The sequence below is a fragment of the Empidonax traillii genome, unplaced genomic scaffold, assembly GCF_003031625.1.
Source record: "Empidonax traillii isolate 1590-97213 ecotype Southwest subspecies unplaced genomic scaffold, ASM303162v1 scaffold333:size665630, whole genome shotgun sequence".
Lineage (NCBI taxonomy): Eukaryota > Metazoa > Chordata > Aves > Passeriformes > Tyrannidae > Empidonax > Empidonax traillii.
The window spans coordinates 10,593-34,954 of NW_020955526.1; the positions used below are offsets into that span (position 1 = coordinate 10,593).

The window sequence follows — 24,362 nt, forward strand, 5'->3', positions numbered from 1 at the left end:
CCAGTGCTGTTTGCTTGGTTTTTTACTATGCAGTTCATTTGTCTGGATGGATGGACTAAAGAAAAAAAATATATCAGTTTTATATATTAGTTTTATATCATGGCCTAGAAATTCATAGCTTTCTTCACAAGATACACGTTTATTTGAAATGTGCACCAATTCCCTGGTGAGGTCGGCTAAGCAAAGCCATCTGTTTTTCTCCTGCATAATGATTTTGCAAACGGTGTCACTGGGTTGGTATTACTGTAAGTCTTTTAACCACTTTAATTTTTATGGTGATTTTTTGCACTTTTCATTTAAGCCTGCCACAAACATGAAATTCATATAAAAACAGTGTTTCTCCAGATCATGATCCCTACTGCTAGACATAACCACATGTCATGTATGCCACTCATCACTCCAACCCATTCAGGAACCAAGAGCAAACAGTTCTCAGCAAGGACAAATCCAAATAAGCTGCACAAATCAAGAATATTTATTTATGCTTCTACCATGCTGTTGGTTACACTGCATGCACCCTTTCACATTTTTACACAAAGTATAGAGAGAAGACATCTCTCTTCAGAAATCTTCTGGCTACTTTTCTATATTTCTCTGTGTAAGTAAAGAATATATATAAAATATATATTTATTACTGTCTCTCTCTATAAATATATATTTCTATAATATTTTTCTTTTTTATGCAGTCTCACTGTACTCTTCAAAAGAACAGAGATAAGCTTACTTTTGTAAGAGAGAATGCAAGGTGGTAAAAAATATATTTCTTTGCTAAGCATATTTTAAACTTCATAATCGGTAAGATCACCAGAGGTTAATTTATCTAGACAACAGCTATGTAAACTGATTTTGTATAGAAGTACTGTGACATTTACTTTAGGTGATCAACACTGGAATTAGATACTATTATATTAAATGAAACTTTCAAAAATGCAATAGAAATTTATATTCCTTTTTATCTTTTCATCTTCTTTCTACTTCCGAAATGCACTAGAACTTCTAAGGACATCAGAGCCTGCTACATTACCATCCTTTCAGATGATGTTTTCTGTAATGGTGACACCACCAGTCTTGGATCACACACACAGTTTTTAATCTCAGCAAAATAGAAACTGAACAAATGTCATTTCCTTCATATGTTCCTTTCCTCTTCCATTCATGCAGCTGAAAAGATTGCCTATTATCTCAAAGGTCAGACATGCTTAGTAGTTCCTGTACTGTTAAAAAAATCTCCCTCTTTTAATCTCACAGTCTCACAGATCCTGTGGATCTCCAGTAACTCCACAGTAGAGACTTTTGTTTTCCTGTAGAAATACTCATATTTAAAAACATTGTGAGGTTTCTCTTTCCTAACATTATGAAAGCACTTCCAAACTCATAATCAAGTGTTCAACTAAACAACTAACATGTGCACAGACATTATGTGACAGGGCTCCTAACCTATTAATTTGTTTTATACACAGTTATTCCAAGTTACGGGTTTTTAGCTGTTATTTACTAAATCAACCAAGTTCTAGCAATATCCAATATTCTTTCACATCACTGAGACATAGTAGCAATGCATGAGTTTGAATTATATATTACAGAAATTTTATTTGCTTAAACTAATACATACTCAGAGGTTTTAAACTCTTTCTCACCAATGAGTTTTACAGGAAAAGCAATACTTACTTTGTACCAATTAATAAATGTAATTTATTACCACAAAAGTGCTGGCATTTCAAAAGCATCACTGCAAATGAAAGACTAATACTGTAACAGACTGAATTTCATTAGCAAGGAAATGTGTCAATCTCTGACTAAATTAATGATCAAAAGAGGTGTTTTAGGAAACACTCAGTAGTGCCGCCAGTAAAGCGCAAGGAAATCCTCCAAGTAAGGATTTGCATTTTAGAAGAGAATGCCTGGAGCTTGGAGCATATTTATGATCCAGGTTCATGTTCCAACAACTGAGAAAATCATTTTGTCACTCAGTCTCATTTTTCAGTTTTGCTATCTGGATGAAGAGCAAAGATTATGAGGTTAAGAGCAAGCACAAAGGAAGCTTGCTTCCAGTTTTCCATCTCTACAAAGTGAGGCTGATCTTTTTCCTTCCCAGTGTCAAAATTTTTCAGCTGTCTGGCAAAATCTGGATGCAACACTTGAATATCGTCAGGATCTGAATCCCACCGTGACAACTAAGAAGTGTTTGTGGTTACATGTGAACCAGAAAACAGAGCATCCAGGAACCACTCCCTGGCCCTATCACTGAACAGGAGGGCATGGGATGGTCTGTGTCCACATGGCTGAATCTCCTGTCTCTAAACAGGATGTCCTCATCCAAACTGACTCCTGGGAATGGTCCTGGGCCTCTGCCAATCCCAGAACCATTCCAGGTTGTTTCTGGGAGTTGCTGGCTCGTTTGGGCTGAAAAGTCACTTAAAGGCAAGTTTAAAAACATTACTAGCCCAGTACTCAAATCTGCACAGTAGCCCCACATAGTTAGAAGTGTGGATGTAATCTGTGTGCTCTTCCTCTACCAATCAAACTTAGTCAAAGGCATCAACTTAAGACTAAGTTTGTGCTAATGGGTCTCCTGAGAGAGTCCTTAACAGAAGTCTCCCTGAGAGTCAATAGGAAAATAGGGATGGGGTCCAAAACTGAATTTATGCTGGAGAAAACTGGCAATTCCTGTTAAATTTCTCATAATGGAATAAGAAAGCATAATTTCACATAAATTTAAGAAAAAAAATGCGGTACCTCATTAACCTGCAGAGCACAAGGGCCCAAGAAAACCAGCAGCATTCGTGTCCAAAGGACAATGAAGATGGTAAAAAAGCTAGAAAAGCTACAAAACAAGCCTGATGAGGAGCAGCTGAGGGAGTTGGGTTTTTCAGTTTGGAGGAGAGGAGGTTCAAGGGGGACCTCACTGCTTTCTACTGCCTTAAAGAAGGCTGGAGTGAGGTGGGGGTTGGTCTCTTCTGCCTTATCTCAAGTAAAAGCATGAGAGGAAATGGCCTGAAGTTGCATCAAGCGAGTTTCAGATTAGATATTAAAAAACCTTTGTCACTGAAATAGTAGTTAAGCATTAGAATTAAGTTGCCCAGGGAGGTGGTGGAGTCATGGTCTCTGGATCTGGATGTAGCACCTGGGAATATGGTTTAGGGGTGTTTATTGTGGTGCTGGGTTGATGACTGGGTTCAATGATCTTGAAAGTCTCTTCCAACCTTGATGATTCTGTGATTTTGTGAAAACCAACAGCTGAACTAAAAGAGGAACTATCTAGTCTGTATTTCCCTAGACTAAGGCAGGGCTTTAAAGTGCGCAACAAAATTTCTTTCTGAATGGGGATCAGGCACTGGAACCGACTGCCCAGGGAACTGGTGGAATCACCAACCCTGGAAGTGATCAAAAAACATGTGGATATGGTATTGTGGGGACAGGGTTTAGTGGTGAACATAGCAGTGCTGGGTCAACAGTTGGACTCAATGACCTCAGAGGTCTTTCCCAAACTTAACGATTCTATGACACTGTGATTCTAAAAATGAAATCTGCTAAACACACATTCCAAATATAAATATTTACTGGATTATTTGAACAATAAATACAACAATATTAACCTCTAGCTCAGAATAATAAACTGTAAGCTATGAAAGACTCTTAAAGCAGTGAATTTAGGACCTAAACGAAAATTCATATAATGAAAGAATATCACACAAGAACTACACAAAAATAAAATCAAATGATCTAGCTACTAAAATACACATATGTGCTCAAAATCTTGTGGGAATCAAATATTCCAGTAAAAATAAAGGAAGAGATGGAAACACAAGTTTCTTATTATCACACTTCATATGTTACAAAACCTAAGAGTTAACTTATTTTTGGCAAAATGACAAAGGTTGCACAATACTCTGGCTTACACAAATATTTTCTATTGTTAAATGCATCTTAAATGTAGCTTGTCATATGTTAACTTTATGCACACAGTGCACCATGCAGCCTAAGAGTGTCACAAAGATCCCTACATTTCAAAACACTGATGAATAGCAAGCTGGCAGCGTCCAACGAACCAGGTGTAAAATAGTTACTCGACAATTTATAGTTTAACTGAAACCAGACAAAATCATTTGAGCAATAAAGACTGTACACATAAAATCATTTCAGCAATAAAGACTGTACACATTTTGACCAAAGTTAGTATTTTTGGACAAATTACTGCACATGGTATTTTCTAGAAGACTCCTTCCTGAAAAGATAAAACAGTAATAAAAGTTCTTTTAAAAAATGCCCTTGTTTATAATCACAAAGTGAATATGCCTATGGAAAAATATCCTCATGTTTCACATTTTTAGTTGCTCTTTCCTTTCAAGGAAAAAAAGAGTTAGATGTGCAGTGGAAACAGTCATGGAGAAGTGGATATGCATATATTAACCACATGCATATATTAACCACAGACTTTATGCTAACATGGCACTTCCTTCCACTGAGGGTTTTATAATGTAAAGGAAGAGGCAATGATTTAGTAAGAGTGAATGTTTAAGAATAAAATTTCTGTATTCTTCATTCATCATCCACTGATGAGTTATTACTGAGGGAGTTATTACGGAGCACTAACAGTTTGCCATTTCCAGAGGGGCAAGGACATGGTCCTGCCTCAGCCTTCTCATCGCTTCACAGTGATAATGGGGAAACGTTCAGATACACAGAACATGCAGTAACAGCTCTCATTGAGTTACACAAAACAAGACTGAGTTGAAGAAACAATGATACTTGCATATGTATTAAATTTTAAAAACATCTTTCATAGTATTCATCACAATTTATATTAATAGTCATTTCCATACATTTCCCCATGTCCATTCAGCAATCTGCTTGCCTCAAAATAAGAAACCACTATTAAAACCATAACCAGTCTTAATTCTTGGTGTAATATGTAATATAATTGCCAAATATCTGGTAATCTACTTAAAAATTACTTAAAGATGAGAGCAAGAAAGCCCTAAACATATTTATCAGTTATTAATTATTTATATTACAAGAGCATTAAAGGCCAAAATTCAGACTTAGAACTTATGTTTACATCAAACTACTATATTAGTAGGATTAGCCATTAATTTTTTGCTTAATTTTAATTGAAAGTTTGTGTATAGCAGAACAGGAAACCCTTGGCATTACCCACAGGCTGAGCACATGCCCTGCTTTGCTAATAATGTAACTCCCCTTTGAGAAGGTTGAGGTACCTGAAGTTCTGATGCTCGCTTCATCATCTCCAGGGTGATGTAGCAACCAATAGAATGAGCAATCAGTACCAGCTTTATATCTTTTGATACATTCTTTTTGAGGAAGTTCAGCTTATGCTCTACTTGTCCGTTAAGTCCAAAAACATCCTCTAGCTCCTTAATATCTGTGTCTGAAACATAAAAGAAAAGAAGTCCTTTGGTTCAACAATAGAAGTCTCAAATATCTCTCCCCCTCCACCCCCGCATCATTTCATTGTAAAACACTGAAATAAATACACATATTAATTAAAAAAACCCAAACAACTCAAACCACCAGACTTAATAATTTAAAGTTACCACCACTGGCTAATATAGACTGATGAATCACATGCACAGCATGTGAAGCCTTATGTGTATCTTGCAAACCAGGGAAAGGTAAGGAAACACATGGAGCTTCATGGCACATCATCCAGTACTGTGATCTCCCTCATTCAGAACAAGATCAACTCAGGGCATTGGATCAGCTTAAAGCAATCCAACTTCACACTGAGCAATCAAGACCTACAACAGCAATGCTGCCCAGGAATAAGAGTCCCTCCTCACAGAAGACAAACTGTCATGTATGTCATCATGCACTAAAACTTTCAGATATTCAAAATCTCCTGTCTTAAAATAAAGATGCACAAAAATGTCCCATGGAATGAGGAAAAACAGGAAATGCCTATGTGTCAACACGCAGCATTACCACCTACACAAACTACCCCTAATTATGCAGGTTCTTATCGCTGTCAATTCAGCCACAAAGAAGATCAAGTTAAAGCTCAGTGGTTCTAGGTTATTGTGCAATTTGATCACTGTTTTGCCAGAGACCTTGGGCAATCGCTTGTGATGAGAACTCGGATCACTGCTTCCTGGCCAATCAACAAGACAAAGTTGAACCGGTGTCTGTAAGAACATACAGCAATTCAGGCATCTTTAACTCTTGCTCTTGAGGTGGGTGACATGGATCTCAAGTTCCACAATCAGAGGGGGTTCACAACTTCTTTATCTGCTAGAAAAGTGCTCTACCCACTAAATGCTACGCTGAGGATATACCACTCCAGTTTAAGCTGGGCTACTCCCCTGAAAGGATTGTAAGAAATACTAAAATTAAAAATGAAAGAAAAGAGGCAGAAAGCATGAAGGAATGTCTGCCTCTGGCTTACCAAAAGGAGATGTAGTGGCACTAACATCACTTAATCTCTTAAATCCATACTATTATCTCGGGATTCAATTTCATACCCCAATTTAAAACTCTGATTTTTATACTCCTTGCAGGCTGACTTGCTTTGTGGCTTTAGTCTGAAACAAGCTAAATCTCCTGGCAGACTTGTTCAGCCACACGATGAGGACTGGTTCATTACTGATCCATGGTCCTAGAGATGGCATCTAAGTTCCTGACAAATGCCACACACCTTTTCAGGAGCAGCTGACAGAGATGGTGCACCCACAGCCCTAACCAAGTATTAGGTGTGACTTCCCACTTGGTTTCTTTTGATGTGCCCTGAAACAGTTCCCTGTGTGAAAAATAGATATGGAAGAAAGCATCCATCGATACTACAAATACATTAAAAAGACTGAAATGCACTGAAAAACTACTGCAAGAGAAAGTCAGAAAGTAGCACAGATCCATTTCAGATGGGAGTTGGTTTTGCACCTGCTTGGAGAAAACGACAGCTGTGAGTGAACTGCCTAGGACTGCGAACAGAGTTTACCAAATCACAAAGGCTGATGGGACTTCAATCCATATGCAGAAAGTTTGATGGCAATTGGACAGTAACCTCAGATACTAAAAATTACTAATGCTACTGTAGTGAAGCTATGGGAAGGCTGACCGTGACAGTACTAATTAGTAGCCCAAGTGGGCTGGCACTATATCACCTTTTCGATTATCTGCATGAAACTTAACCTTTAGAAGCAAAATAATTGCTCAAGAACATGTTCTGATGGCTCTTTTCTGAGTTTAAATTATTAGAACAAAGGTGACAACAAAGAAATTCTTCAGTTAAACTAATATTTCTACTAAAACTACTGATGGTCATATCCCAGCATAAATAACAGTAATTTACTCAAAATGAAAAAAAGGTTTACTAAAACACACTCAAGGAATGCAAAATTAGATGAGAAGTAATATTTTGTTTATTAGGGCTACATTTTAAATTTTTAAATGTACTTTAATTTAATTACACAGCAGCTCAGCCACATGAAGGAACAGGTTGTCTGAATCACAAGACTAATTACAGGTATATATAACACAAAACTCCCCAGAATACTTGAAATACAAGAGGCCAATGGATACAGAAACAAGTGATAGAATAAGTTATATTGAGTATATGCATATCTCCATGTGTTGGGTTGTTTCCTCCTGCAAACATTTGCTATCATGTCCATACTGTTTTAGTCAGGCACTGTCATCTCAGTAACTTATCAGTATGTTTCAAAATGTTTGACATTTCATTTTAATTCTTGAAAATAAGATTTTTCACAAGAATATCAGCTTATTTGCCAGTTAGAACAAGGGAAAAGGAGGTAAAGTAGATATATAAATCTTCCAGAGAATCTCTCACGGTTCACAAGACCCCAGAAACCAAGCAGGAAACAAAACAAATTTTTATTTGCATTATTCAGTCTCTTGAGGTTAATGGCTGCTTTTCACTATATGAATTCTGTATCTGCTAAAATAGTTGCTGAACATTGCTCCCATGAAACTAAAAAACAATACAGCAGAGACAGTCTAGCCCCATCTCAACATTTTCCAAGTTTAGATATTTATGTCAGATAAATAAATTATTTTATTTATTTATTTTTATTTATATAAATAAATTATATACATATATTTATATTATTTATTATATTATTATTTATGAAGACATTAGATATCCAATTTATTATTTAGTTACCTAATAAATAGCACTGTAGAGATTCTGGCCAACATATTCATAGCTATTATTGACTTCAGCAGAGATGTGCCTGTTCAGAACCAGCTGTGTTGCCAATAAGGAAGGATATGGCTGGGGACTAAGAGGAGAGTGAAAACAAGGGCTTTTTCCTCCTTGCATTTGCCCAGATTTGAGTTTAGAACTTGAGCATACTCAGCTCAGGCCTGTGCACTACTGTTTCTTTGTGGGAGCTGGGGAGACCAGAGATTGCAGAAGCAATTTTCAACTGGATGGGTTAGTTGTGATCGGTGATGACCATGGACACCCGTTCCACTGTGCTGGGCCGAATCATCCTCAGCACAGCACATTTCACACCACTCAGAGCAAGGATGCTCCAATTCCCATGGCTACTGGGCTGTGTTACATACACATACAATCCCTCCGAGGCTGCAAGTCCTGACAGCGAAGGCTGACCCCAGAGAATTGTTTCTGCTGTTTAATACAAACTTTCCTTTCCTTCTGAAATCCTGGTTTGTTGCCAAACCCAATCACCTTGGCGCTAGTCCTGGAGAGCCACACTGGAGGATGAGTTGCAGTGTGGGGTTTGGTGATCCATATGCAAAGCTCTCATCAAGGACTGACCCTGCACTTGTAAGGTGAAACTCCAATAACCCTGTATTGAAATACATATCCTATTTTGCATCTGGACAAATAGAAAGTTGTCCACACCTCATGTCACTACATGTTTCCCCAGTATAAACGCTACACTTCTCATAGTCCAAAATATGTGAGAGCTGGGCTGCGTCACAAGTTTGGAAGATTTATTTCTTTATTTTACAGAATAAAATCGCCCAGGGATTATCCAAAATCAACATGAATTTCTTGGGTGGAGAAGCTTAAATGGGTTCTTTGTATAAGCAAACAGACTTGCACAAACACACTGGCAGTCAGCTCTCCAATGGCTCTACATCAGAGAAGGGACCAGAGTGACTTCACCTCAGGTGTGGAATACATGCCATGGCTGAAGGACAGCTCATTTAAGCAGTTTTCAGATAGTAGAAATTATATGACTCGTACCTTACGCTGCAAACACCCCATCTGGGCCAAGACGTGATTTTAAGACTTTATTTAGCTGAAGTGTATTAAAAGAAATACTGTATTTCTTTATTTTCTTTGGCAAAGCATTAATCTTCTGGTGTGCTTTCGGAAAAACAAATGCACCATCACTTTAATGAATCTCTTTTTCTGACCTCTGCTAAAACCATAGGCAGAAAACAATGATAGATTAAAATATAGTGTTTGCTCTAAGAATAGTCGACCAGTTAATCTTACTAGGAAAGAGGACTTTGGTTTTCAGTGAAATAACAGAGAATTGTGTTTGTTTGTTTTTTCTGCAGTGTATGCAAGGGAAATTCTTAAGCAGAAAAAAAAGTATAGCAGTTATAAAAGCAGACTTTAGGCTGGCAATTCACAAAATTTAGCCCATCATTAAAGAGTCTCCGAAAATCATAGACTTCTTTTTACTGGATGATTAAAAAAGATACTAGAGGCCAGATTTTCCAACAGTACCCTCAAACATCTGCGTGCTTTTGTACTTTCTGAATTTCAAAAGGAAAGGCTTACATGTCCAAACTCCAAACTGCTCTGGTCACAACAGGTGGCTGAGTATTTGAGCTCAGTACATACAGACACCTGCTCACTTGTCAGGGAGTGACTTTGAAGTCTGTCCCAAGATCTGCTCATACACAAGGCCTCCAAACTACTCATGAGCAAGTAAGGAATTATGTGAAAAGGTAACCTGTGATTGCATGTCATGAAGGAACGGGAGGTAAAAACCTCTGGTCTACCTGCACTTTGTCTTCTTCCCTGAACCATTTACTATAGGAGGTGGTAGCAGGATATCTAAGGACAATCTCTAATGAACCCCTAGTATAAACTCTTGTGGTCAAGAATTTTTGGAACTGGACCTTTTGCAGGTTAAAGACAAGTAAGTATCTGCAGACTGAACCAGAGGCTAGAAAAGATTCACCTCTTCCTCTGAAGATGCTGCTCATTTCAGCTGTGTGACACATCACCATGCAGCATAATGTCTGCAGTAAGGGGAAACAAGTTTTTAAACAGACAAAAAAGCAGTAACATCACAAGAACGTATCAAGAGGAAGGAAAGCAAAGCGGGAGAAAATACTGGCAGGTCAGTGACGATACCACAGCTTTCGAAAAGGCACAAAGCAGCCAGTACAACCAATCACATGGTTCAGGAGAGTTAGCTCAGGGTCATGCTAAGTCTTCTGCATCTCCACCAAATACCCTAAGTACAACCAGCATACTGGGCCAAGCGTTTTAGACTTTATGCACCACGCCCTTTTTCCACTGCGCACACACACACAGCCTGGTGGGAGGAGCAGCAGTTGAGGCTGCGTAACTTCTGCTTAGATGAAGCAACCCCTGAAAAGTTTTATCTTGTGACAGGCAGAAAGCAACCCCACAACTTCATTACTCAGAAGGATTAGCTGTTAAAATGGTGTGCGTAACTGGAAATCTAATTCTGGAAATTAAACAAATAATTTGACTGGTTATGTTCTTATGGCAAAAGACAGTAATTTCTTACAACTGAATGATGCCACTTGAAACTGTTTAGATAGCACTGTAAGGTTAAACACCAAGACTTAAGGTGAGTCTATTACAGGCACTCCCTAAAGACATATTGCTTAAAGCCTGAATGTTTCACCCAATCTTTCATTTGACTAATGAAGCCTGGATAATCTGTGAGAGCAAGCAATAAAGGCCAAAGAAATGGGATGGAAACCATGAAAGAATTTTCAATAAATATTGAAGAACTCCTCCTGACACCAGGAACCAGGTCTTAAAGCATTGTGTTTTAGATTAACCCTTAGACCTTAGGCTGGCCCTAGCACCCTCAGGAACTGTTCATGCAACTTTTAAGATAAACATACCACTCATTAGTGTTTATTGGAGCAATTACTTTTTGTAAAGGTATCCTCCACAAATAAATTACCATTTACTCAAGATACTGCAGTGGTCATATGTGTTATTTTCTTTACTAGAAAAATAACAAGACCTTATTTTGCAAATTAAACTACTGATTTCCTTTGCTATCTGCATACCTATTGCTGGGACATTTGTTTAACACCTAATCTGTTTTTCAAATGAAGTTGTCTTATAATTAAATTAGTACGAGCGTTGTGTAACAGAATGAACTAATAATAATAAACATGACAAACATTAAACCACAATTTTTTATTAAAAGTATACAGGAGCATATTGAACTTATTAAATTTAGATATCTGTTAGAAACTTATTTTATTTCGCATTCACAGCCTTGCTTCCCTCTGATTAGGGTAACTATTACTAAGGTATGATGAGGTAACAGTACAAACTTTGAAGCAGAATTTTGATGGTTGTCTCCAATTTTGGCAAGACAAACACTGTTAAAGAGTGTTTTATTACAGTTTTACACCAGTCAATGTCTCCATTCCAACCACTGTAACGTGCATAAAGCAAATATAACATGGGTGTTTTACAAAACTTAGATGGAAAAGTTTTCTGTATTTAAATGACTCCATTTTGTAGTCATTCATTACACTGAACAACTGCAGAAAGTACAATCTGTAAGAATTTTCAGCATCATATTATAAGGAGAGAAAACAAATATTTCCAACATGAAGTGATGCCAAGGAGCAAAAACAAAGACATCTGAGCCCATGGAAAACTGATTGTCCACGTTACATTTTCTTGTTTTCTGGACACACAGAAGCCAAGTGCAAGGTTCTGTCGATTCCCTCCACTTGCCCACACAAACAAAACTTCACACTTCAACAAAACTTGCTTCTATACAAGTTTAACAATGGAAGAAAACGAGAATAATGATGTTCTGCACATCACCAAGATTGGGTAGATATAGCAGAGATGGTAAAGAAACGACAGTGGAAATTCTGTGAGTGTTGAAGGGAACAAAAACAGATGAATATCACTTCACAGGCATTGATTCCTCTGGTGTATGACAAATGAGGTGCTGTGCCGCAGTAGGCAAGTCCAACAGTCACACCTATTGAAAACAGCACTTCAAAACTTTGGGAAGTTTAAATAGATACAAATAGAGAAAGAAGGACTGAGAGCAAACAAGGGAGAGCCGAGGTTTGGAGCAGAGTAAGACAGCTGGCCAAGGAAGACAACCCATGTTATTTCACAGGCAGGAAATAAAAAGAATTATTTCCAAAGTAAGAGAAAATGAGAAGGAGCACACCATGATGTTAAGAGGAGGAAAAGGGAAAAAGCAAGGAGCTGAGAGGGGCCGGTGTGGAGTAGCCCAAGCAACAATAAGAATTTTTACCTCACAGTGACCAGACAGATCAATGGGTGACATTTTATGAAGTGTTTGATCCTTCTACTGAATTCAACCTATAGTTTTTAATTTGTTAGGTCAGTCCCAATTTTTCTTGAAAATCCTTCCCAAAATTTTATTCAGAGCTGCATACAGACCAAGACTGAAATATTCAACTAATTATGAGTCTTCAGAATAACACCAAAATAAAACTTATATTGAGAATAACACTAAAATAACACTAATGCACCTTCCTGCTTCACTAGCTCCTGTTATGGTATTAGGATGGCACTAAGTAAACTTAGTCCTTTTTCTTTACTCTTGTGTATATTCATCTTGGATGATACTATTTCAATAGAAATATAAAGGAAAGTGTAGGTTTCTTATGTTCATTTGTCCATGGAAATGTTAAATTTAACATTCAGGTCCAAATTATGTAACAATACTATCTGCATCCTTTTTAAGGAGTAAATGATCCACTTAGGCAAACCTAATATTTTTCCATCTTTGATCCTTCAAAAAAGTTATTTAAGGTTTATAATAGGCTTTTGAAATTGTTATCTCATATTCCTTGCTGCTGTAAACTGGTGCCACAGTGCTGACTGAAAAGAGCTACGTCAGTTTATTCCAGCAGAGAACTTGACCCCCTGCTACCAGTGCTGAGGGCTGTAGCACAGCATGTATACAAAACATTCTGCAATGCAGTGCTACCTCACAGCACTCAATCCATGCTCCTAAACTGCTACCCGGCTCGAGAAGCCGTGTAATCTCTGTGTGGGCTCCTCTTTGCACAAGGAGTATGAGCTGATAGCAAAGGGAACCAGCCACGGTTCAGTGACTCCCAGCACTGATCCCTGCTGGCAAAAGAGAAATGGACAAAACAGTATATGTGAAAGCCTGAATTTATGAAAATTGTTACACCTTCTACTTTATACACATTTAGCAGGTTTCTTTATCAGTTGTTGATGTTTTTAATAACCATTTGCATGTGCTGTACAGTGCAAGTTTTGCATGTTTCAGGAGGAAATAGAGTTTTGTCAAATGACCACTTTAAATTCTGATTTATATCTCTTCTTCTCCAGTGTTCTGTTACATTATTTAAAAATTACTTATCTTACCAAGATAGCAATTTCCTTTTTAACCTTCCTGAAGAAAATGCTGAAGGTTTCATTCTTAGTCACTGGCCTGAACTGCCCAGCAACGGCAACTATGGCAACTTGCCCAAGGTACTGTGATGGCTTTATTTTACTTGGAGTTTTACCTGATAGCTGAAATGGAGACTTAAGTGAAACCACCACAAAACTGAATCCTAACATGGCTACAAGAAAGCTGGAGAGGAACTTCTACAAGGGCATGGAGTGATAGGACAAAGTGGAATGGCTCTAAACTGGAAGAGGGCAGGTTTAGATTAGATTAAAGGAAAAAATTCTTCACTATGAGAGTGGTGAGGTGCTGGAACACATTCCTCAGAGAAGCTGTAGATGTCCCATCCCTGGAAGTATTCAAGATCAGGTTGGATGGGGCTTTGAGCAACTTGCTCATATGAAAGGTGTCCCTGCCTGTGGCAGGGAAGTTGGAACTAGATGGTCTTTATGGTCCCTTCCAATCCAAACCATTCCAAGATCTGTCACTACAGATGAATAAGGGATTTTTCAATCTTCATTTTGTACAGGTGAGAGGTTCTACATGGAAAAGTAAACCAATTCACCACAAGCAGTTCTAGAGTCACAGTTGGATAAAATTTGGTTTTCTCGCTCATTTACATTAGAAGATATTAAAGTAACAGCTCAGTACAAATGCTTTAAAACTGCCTGTAGCTTTACAGTATAATTTATATAAAAAGACAGCAACTGAGTTTGACCTGCACTCTAAACATAAACAGATCCAATAATGATCAAGTAGAGTTTTATAATAAAGTGAATTCAGAAATACTGAAATTACCCTCTTAATGATTAATTGAAGAATAAAACTTCTTCCTCCGAATCATGTAAACACCAGTGCAGAAGTCAGTAGAGTGTCTGACAGCAAAGACTCATTACTGCAGTAATATGATTGAAAACATACTTCTGTTTGGGAAAAAAAAAATGACACTACAATGGCAATCCCTGAGAATTTTAATTATCTGCTGTAATGTTTAACCCATGGGGAATCATTTGACAACTAAGCAGTCACCCAACCACACTAGTAATTTGATAGCTAAATTAGATAATTTTAATAGATGTATCAATCCAGTAATCCAGTAATCCTAAAATTTAGCCTTTAGGAAGGTAAAATGTCTAGCTTAAAGAAAGAGAGCAGTGCCATGTGGTATCAAAACTAGGAAAAACAAAAACTCCTTCACCCAGCAAGCAGCTTTGGAACCCCCTTATTCTACCTGGGTCAACAGTACCATATAATTTTCTTCTTTATAATTTCTCTAAGCACTCAGCCTCTACTCAGATCTTACTGAGAGATTTAAATAGATACAAACTAGAGGTATGAGTAATTCACTACTGATTATTTCACAATGAGGCTACTTGCAGTTACTTCTTCCTGCTCATTCTGCCTTATAGTTTTTTGTACTTCCCTTAAGTGCCTACATTGCTCCTTAAAGAAAGGGAAACTCCTAAAAACAAAACAAAACCAGAAGGGGTCCACATTCCAAACCTGAATGATTTTAGAATCTTGAATTATGTTGTGCATTACTGATGATTCCTCAGTCTTACAGCTGTAGATCACTGTCAATTAAAAATAAAAATGCCACTAAACACTGGGCTGATCCCATCAACATCTGCCCCATTTGTTGCAAGCTTTGTGAGTATCAAATTAAATGGAAGGTCTCTACCATAAAGTAGAAATCCTTATTAGTAAATAAAAGTATTGATCAGCTTTCTTCCTACAGCTAACCTATGAAGGGAGTAAACTTTTTTGACTCAACTATAAAAACAAATCCAGACCTGTTACAACTTCAGACAGGAGGAATTATTCTCTGCTAGGGGGACACTTTGTTTTCATTCTGTTAGCAGCTGTAAATATAACTTTCAAAGTGAATTAGGTTAAAAGATTCTTAAGTATTCCCCCTCGGGAAAATAATCTGAATCATCTCAATATTACATTTATTAAATTATGTTACTTTTTACTTTCCCTATAATTCTATGGTAAACATTTAAACAAGTTACTCTGGAACATCACAGTGCTGGTCACCCCTTGAAAAGTCAGGACGCCAGAAGTTACAACTGTTACCTCTTCATAGGGTTCACATTCTTGAACATTTTCCCACGCCCCAACAGCCATCTGCATGTAACCAGAAATTATGGTATCAGTTGGAGAACATATCTATGTCATGGGGTGAAAGGCAGAGTATGATCCCTCCATAAAGAATTTCAAAACCTACATCCAGAGTTTCCTGGAATGCAGTAAAGACATTGTACTTTGCAATGGGTGGATTTTTTTTTCTTTCTTTTTTTTTTTTTTTAACATCTTGTTTTCTGGATAAAGATCCAGAAGACTGTATCAGGTTTTAAAAGCTATTACATCATCACAGAATTTGCCAAGTTGGAAAGGACTCACAAGGATCCTCAAGTCAAACCCATCTTTAAAAACAGATTTATATTACTCTTATTTGTAGATATGGATGAAAATTTCTGGTTCTTTTAACCAAGGAATTAGTTGAATAAAGGACTAGAATTGGATTAGAAAGCTCTTCATGGACATTTTTAAAAAATAAGCCAACAGGTATTCTGTTGACAGACTGAGGGAAAAACCTTGAAAGAATCAGAGAATACAGACAACTTATTTTTCATACAGCCATAAGAAATGTAAAGACGAAGTTCTATTCTCAGTAATGTCAACAAAAATTACTCTACTTCACTGAAGTCAATGGAATACAGAGCTATGCATTAAGTGGTACTAAAATGAGCTTAATAGTGTTTAAGTGATCACTACAAATAAATACATGGCTGCTAAGGTATGATGCTATGAGCAGTTAAAACTGTTATCATTTTGGATGGCCAGAAAAGAAAACAACAGAGCAACTTAGAAATACTTCACATATGGCAGAATTTTAATTTCTTAGTTTTGATTTTGAATGGAACAGGACTTTTAAACACATGCTTAAAGTTAAACAGGACCGATAAAGTCAACGGCAAATGCCAAGATTTCACTCTAAGGATGTATTTGCATAATTATGGGCATGATTACGGGACCTCCATGAATAATTAACTGAATGTGGCTCAAAGGAAAGAAGTAAATGGAGCACTACAGCATCCCCAGGGCTGCTTACTTTTCACACATTCAGATTTCAAACATTCCAGTGGGTTCATAACATGAAATGACCATTTGTTTCCTTAAAATAGACACCTAGCACTAAAACCATACAGTAAAATTCAGATCTCACCAGGCAAAGACAAAAACCTCAACATTTAAATGCCTCATAATAACTTTTACATATGCACACACACTTCCTTCCTTAGGCTGCCTTTTCCAAGACAAGGAAGGAATACGGTTTCTGGGCAACAGAAGTTGCTGGATCAGGAGGGGCAGAAGGACTGCACTGCACTGAGCTGACAGTTCCTGTCCCATCCTGTGAAAACAACCAGTTCCTCTGTGCACACCCTGATGTGGGATCCCTTGCTGTTGATGAATACCATGCGAGGAGCTCAATGTGATTAATCAGTGCCAAGGCCAGCTCCGTAAACAGGAAGCTTCTCCTCTCTATACATTAAAAAATCACAGTTGGCTATGAAATAGTTATGAAACTAGCAAAATTCTACCTGAATGGCATGCCTGAAACTTGGGGGTTTTAATGTATCTACACTGTGATATCCCTAGGCTGGGAGAAATCATGTCATATAATTCTGCATTAAAATTAAGCAGAATTTGAATGTGGTCTGAGACATAAACATGACTGCAGAGTTCTCTGAGTCTGTAATGTATAAACATAGCTGACTAAACCTCAAAAGAACTTAGACTACAGATAATCCATCTTTCACTGATTCTCAGGTATTTTAATTTATATGCCTAGGAAGCAGAAAATGTTATTGAAATAGAAATTATGTGAATTAAATGTGTGTAATGTGAATTACATGTGTGTATGCATAAGCTTAAAGTATGCATGTGAGATGCCAGCCCAGCTGCCTTCCTTGTCTCCCTATATATATATATCTATATGTATATATAAATATGCAAGACATAAATGCCTTTTAAACCCGGCTATCACTGTGTACCTCAGTGTGGCCACATCTCTGCTGTTGTTACTGACCAAACAGTCAGTAGCACAGATAAGGATTTGCCGGTCAAAAAAAATTTAAGCACTACAGAGACTAATTCTGAGGTGGTTTTGTACTGACCAAAAAGATTGCCAGTAGCTCTGATTCACCTGATTCAGCAGTGTAGGTATTCACCATCAGCAACCGTTAAAAATATCTATTCCACTTAAAATACATGAGTCACAAGCCAGTGAAAACTACCAAATACATATGGGGTCCCTGTGCCTGTGTAACTTCTCTCCCTGGAAACGTTTAAGGCCAGGTTGGATGGAGCTCTGAGCAACCTGGTCTAGTGAAAGGTGTCTGTGTCCATGGCAGGCGTGTTGGAACTAAGTGACCTTTAAGGTCCCTTCCAACCCAGGCCATTCGATGACTCTATGATACACAACAACAAAGATGAGTCCCTATTTTTAGGAGCCCAGTTCTTGGAACACCCAACTTTCATGACCTCCTCCTCTCCTGTGTGCAGCAGTACAGACCACAGTCCCACTGCTTGCTCTCACCACACATCTGTGGTGGCACAGCATCTCTAAGGGCACTGCAGCAAATGCTTACACAAAAGAAGTGTTATTGGAAAAGTATTCTTAGTTACTATTCATTCCGCTTAGCAAGTGGAAAGCAGCGAGATGTGGATCAGCCAGCTCTTCCTGGACCACAAGCAAGTGTCCCGGGAACCACCAGTGCCCCACAGATCACAGCTTGGGAATCACTGTCCTAAATAACTCATAACCCTCTTATTATAGAACACCATGCTCCTTGTCTTGCTCAAGCTACTATTTTAGGCTTTTTCCTGCCAGCACAGCATATCATGATGGTAGAAACTTATGGCTCATATCTGCTAACCATGCTCACACCTCTATCTGACATTTGGTGGACAACTACCTAGTAATTAACATTATTAACTTGCTGAAGTAAAAATTCAGTTTTACCCAAACAATTTCAGTCATTTTTTTGTAGATTTCTATCACTTGAGCTAGAGGTAGACTCTCACTCATAGTCAATTCTGCAGTTTCAATATAAGTCAGAGGGCTGCAAAAGCAAACTTCATTCAGATGCACTCTAACAAGAGCCAAGAAGAAATGTATGAAATAAATTCAAGCTGCACAGGGCTTCCAAATGTTTCTGTAACACTAGAATTTATTTTTTTTTATACACAACTTAATTTCACTTCAAAACTTCACACTGATGGTACATTAACATTTTGGGATCACATAATCAATGTCTTCACAGATAATTTATTATCCCTTCACCACTTCTGTGCTTTTTCCATATTCTTTCTTAAGGATGTAACGCAGTGCCAAAACGGTCCTACCCTCCATGTGTAAAGAGAAAGCAATGGAAATACTCTTTTGATGGACCAGAAATCAATCATTACTTATCTCTTTTTATCAAGAACTATGAACTAAGGCTAGTTTACCAGATTTTAAGGACACACTATTATCTTCTACAGTTCATAGAACATAAAAGATCAAACTAGAATTTTATCTTGTAACTTGACTATTGAGAATGGCATTTTGTTCAGAAGCAAGTTAACAATGATTCAGATGCAAACCAACATTAAGTAGACAATCTGTTCCAAAGGGAAAACATGCCTTGCTGAAACTATAAAAAGTGTTTGTAATTTGAATGTGTATAGCCCAATACTCATCTGTACAGTTTAGAAAGTTCAAGAGATTTAACTTTAATATATCACTTGATCAAATATTGTATCATTAAGAGATGACCGCTGACTAGCTATTTGTTAGGTATATGACATTTTAATGCATCAACTGTGTCTCTTCAATCAAGAATCACATGATTCTGTATTTCTGTAGCACTTGGCATACAAAGACTATTACAACAAACAAACAAATAAATAAATAAATTAACTTTGATTTTTCTATACTCTCAATCTTACTTCACTATCAAAAATAGTATCTTGGGCAGTCCTAAGGACAAACCAAAGCTGTGTCCTTCTTCTTGAAGGACACTGACATGCTGGAGCGTGTCCAGAGAAAGGCAACAAGAAGGTTCAGGGAAGATGTTCTCACGCTCCACAATTCCCTGGAAGGAGAGTGTAGCCAGGTGGTGGTCGGCCTCTCCCAGGTAACAAGTGATGGGACAAGGGGAAACGGCTTCAAGTTGTACCAAGGAGGGGTTCAGGTTGGATATTAAGAAAAATTTCTTCACTGAAAGAGTGGTTAAACATTGGAACAGGCTCCTCAGGGAAGTGGTGGAGTCACCATCCCTGGAAGGGTCCAAAAAACGAGTAGAGGCACTTTGTGATATGATTTAGTGGGCATGGTGGCATTCAGTCAAAGGTTGCACTTGATGATCCTTCCCAACCTGATTCTACTTTTACTTCTGTCTATCTTATTTCCTATTTCTTTTCAAGCCACAGCAGATGTCCACAGACTTAGAGCATTTTAAGACATGGCTATGTATGTACACAGGCTGTCTATCCATTTTTTATGCCAATTTTAAACAAAATAAGAAAGAACTAGAAAACTGTTCTCCTTTCTGTAATTTTGCCTACACCTAAGGATTGATGTGGGCCTGTTTTGCAGTCACAGCAGTGTTCAAAACAACTTCTTTTTTAAAAGATGAGGAGGAGGATAAGGACATTGAAATTGAGGTATAATTTTTCATTGCATTCACTGAGTAAAAATAAGATTCAAATCATTTTTCACGGGGATTGATTGCTGGAAGCAGAATTACAGCAACAAAATATTCAATTAATGGTGTGTGTCTTGTGGAGCAGAGCCTGCAAAAGCTCTATGAATAGAAGGATATCATAGAGAAGTGAAAATGAAGGGTGTAGCTTTGTTTGGTTTCTGAATTGCTAAGTGATATGCCTCCAGTCAACTAGGAAGTAGTCTGTGATTGATGTCTGCTGCTGGAAAACTTTAGTCTTTCTGAGAATTTCAAAATTTACCTGATCTATATATAACCAGGCATGCTATTCCTACACAGTTTGCTTCATTTTAGAGTCCTTTACAGCATCATCATTTACAAGTTAAGTGCACTATTTAAAGGCTTGAAGACTCTAAATCAGTGGTCTCCGAAATGGGGTGCATGCACAGCGGGGTATAGGAAGGAAATACCAGAAATGCAGAGGAACGTATATGTAATTTAAATTTTTAAAAACTATATGTTAAGGGGGTGTGCCCCTAATTTTTTTTTACTGACAGTAGTATATGAGCAAAAAATGTTGTAAATGCATCATTATGAATTGTTCTTTTCTGCTATCTCCCCCTCTTCCCCCACTTTTATTTGCTATATTACAATCTGAAAAATCTCAATAATCAATGGTGTCAGAGATTCATATGTTTTCTGCATGAATTTATGCCCTCACTCTTGTTATCAAAAAATACTGAACTTCCTCTTGTTATCAAGAAATACTGAACTTCCTCAGAGGATCTGCAGGTGGCTATTTTAGATGAAGCTTTATGAAACATCCATACGAAGCATACAGGAATACATGGAATTTTTACAGAACACCTTAATTTTCCAAGTGCATCTTAATTTTTAAAAAACCCTTTACTGGGTCAGGCATGTGAATCCTCTGAGTTCAGCAGTGGCAAGAGGAGATGCTATTCAGGCATCATGAAGCCTGGACACTTTCTGCCTCCCTTCCTCTTGTGGTGATTCCTTCAGGCTCCCAAGCCTGCCATAGGACAGCACTGGGACCAGGAGGAGCACAGAAGGTCAGTGTCCAAGGCAAGGAAGGACAGGAGTGCACTTGCACATTAAAGAACCTGACTCTTTCAGCAGCTGTTTATGAACCACTTGTCCATTAGGTTGTTTCATTCTTTAAGGTCTGCTCATACAACTTGCCCACAATATAGTGCTTTGGTTGCTAATTCCCTCAGTTTTTTACCTGATGGATAAATAAATAAATACTTTCTCTCACCTGTTTTAAATCAGTTTGTACCATTAAGTGACAGTCAGTTCCATGACTGAATCTGATATATTTTATCCTGCATTTACCTTATTTACTGTCATGATTTTGGATACTCAGTCATGCTCCTGAGAAGCGCTACGCTCCCCAAATCAGAGTCATGTCATCTCTCGTAATAAGAAAGCTGCTTTCTCTGTATTGTTTTAGTTGTCTTTCTGCATTCACTCACCAACTTCACTCTTGAAAAGTTGTCCCTGAGATGCCCACCAGAACTGCACTCTGATACTCAAGGTGTTGGTCCACTATGATCACGTGCAGTAACAAACCAATAATGCCCCCTGCCTTGTTTGTAACACTCCTTATGGTCAATGCTTTGTTGCCTTAAATTTTTGTCTGCCACTGTGTAATGAGGGATGACTAATATTACAGAACTGTCAGTGACAACATCAGTATCCTTCCTGAGTTTTATAAATGTATTCAAAGTTCAGGACTGCCCAGGAACAGTTAAAGAAGATCTTTGTCAGATGCATTAATTCATATTTATCTACCCTGAAACTTGTCTACCATCTTTTTGCCTAATCACTAAATTCTGTGAGATGTTTCTGCAGTTCTCTCACATCTAATGTCTTCCCAGTAATTAAATGCTATGAAGTGCCATCCACAAACTGAGAAATTTCTTCGTTTACTCTCATTCTGCAGGTCATGGGTGAATATATTGAATAAAACCTGACACAACACCATCATGGTAATTCACTCCTGACCTGTCCATCCTAAAAAGCTACCACATTCTTGAAAATTCCCTCTCACAGGAGCATTGTCAGTGCAAAAGGATACAGTGAAGTCAGCTAGAGGTTTGTTTTCAACTTAGATCTATCAGCTGCTTTTACCTACTGGATGCTCTCCTTCACCCAGATTTACACTTTTTAGTAGTACAGGGACTGTCACAGTGGAAATAGGACAACACCCCTACTGACTCAATCTAAAATCCTTCCCCCCTTTCAATTTGCTCAGCCATTTCAAGTCACCAAACACATCTCTCACTATCAAGAGTTCTTTTTACTAACTACACACCTAAAGACACGATCCCAGCGCAGACCTTCAAATGTTCCCTGCAATAAACTCAGCTCCACTCTGTTGCCAGACTTCTACCTGTTCCCTGTGGCTACTACGGTACTAGAAATTATAAACCTAAGGATTTCTCACCTGTCAGGAAAAAATGCTAATATTCAGTAGCTTGATGCTTGAACACAACGACTGGCAGGAATTCTACCAAAGCAATACAAGTTTCAAATTTAACTTTCAAACTTGAAATTAAATAAACCAATAAAAAGGCTGAGAAGCTCAGGTGCAAAGGTCAGTGAGGGAAAGACACGTCGAACAGCTAAAATGGTTTGTTCCTCAAAATTTTCAGGTTAATTTACATTGCTGAACCTTTTGGACCTAAGGACTCATACTGATTTACTGCTACACCACTGCAGCCTGACCAAGTCCAGAGGTATTCCGACACTAAGCAGCTTTCAGGACAGGATTTGCTGCTGGCTCCCCCCATTTTACAATGTTGTACATTAAGAATGTCTGTTCAAGTTGGCTACTATGTCTTGCTGGAGATGTGCATGTCAAAAGACTCTTAACAGATATACAAGCAACCTCTCCCCTCCAAACATCGCATACCCCAGTCTCAGAAAGATGTACTTGCTTCCAGGAAATTCACTAATTTAGTACGGTTATTATTAAACTCAGAGATAATTAAATCTCTCCTAACGTACTCAATCTTTGAATTGGACATTTAATTTAAAAACGTACTTTTCTAATCTACTCTTCTCAACATAAACACATTCTAGACCCTCTTCACTGTAACTTGTCTCTAACGACTGCCAACAGCAAATTCTTATTCTCTTAATAGCACTTATTTGTCTGGCAAATCTAATTTACCTAAAAATACTTTTTTTCCCCAGTAACTTCTCATACAACTGCTCTGTGGAAATACAATGGAGACATTTAAAACTCACATCCTTCTGTTTTTAACAGGCCAAGTTCTGGTACTGAAATGGGAGGGGTACAAACACTTGCATGCACGAGTTGCAATATTGTACCTTCTATCATTTCCATCCCACTGGGAGGTTTACAATGTCCGGCATGGCTCACAACCCACACGGGATACTGCTGGTTCAGTCCACAATATAAGGCCTGTATAAAGGTCCTGTAATAACCTGCCAGTCCAGGGTTACCTGCCAAAAAACAAAAACACACAAGCACAGTCAATATTAACCTTCCTACAGCAAGCATTCTGCTTCAAAGCAAACTAAACAGCATTATACAGCAATTTGTTAATTTAATTTCTCTAGTGCATTTCCAATTTTTGTTTTCCCAAAGTCAGACTGGTTTAACTCAACTGGTTTAATTCCATTGATCAACGGCATTCATGGGAAGCTTTTACAGGTTACATTGAAATGGCCAAACCTAAAATTGAAGTCCAACACAAAAGAAAATCTTTTTCCATCAGAGGTCAAACAGCTTGCTCTATCTATCTATCTATCTATCTATCTATCTATCTATCTATCTATCTATCTATCTATCTATCTATCTATTTTAGGAAGAAATTCTTTACAGAGAGGGTAATCAAGCATTGGAACAGCCTACCCAGAGAGGTGGTGGATTCACCATCCCTGGAGGTTTTTAAGCAGAGATTGGATGTGGCCCTTAGTGCCATGATATAGTAATTGGAGTTGGATCAGGGGTTGGACTTGATGATCTTGGAGGTCTTTTCCAACCCAATCT

General features: G+C 37.9%; 1 protein-coding gene across 2 annotated transcripts in view; it reads right to left on the reverse strand.

Annotated features, from left to right (window-relative positions):
- Positions 1–453: 453 nt before the first annotated feature.
- LOC114061399 (lipid droplet-associated hydrolase-like) overlaps positions 454–24,362 on the reverse strand; it is a 54,336-nt gene continuing 30,427 nt past the window's right edge. For both annotated transcript variants that reach the window (XM_027891856.1, XM_027891854.1), the window contains 3 exons: positions 23,678–23,812; positions 5,220–5,389; positions 454–594 (listed from right to left, as the gene is read on the reverse strand). In XM_027891856.1, coding sequence (XP_027747657.1) covers positions 577–594; positions 5,220–5,389; positions 23,678–23,812 — 323 coding nt within the window. In that variant the 3' untranslated portion in view covers positions 454–576. The remainder of the gene's footprint in view (positions 595–5,219; positions 5,390–23,677; positions 23,813–24,362) is intronic.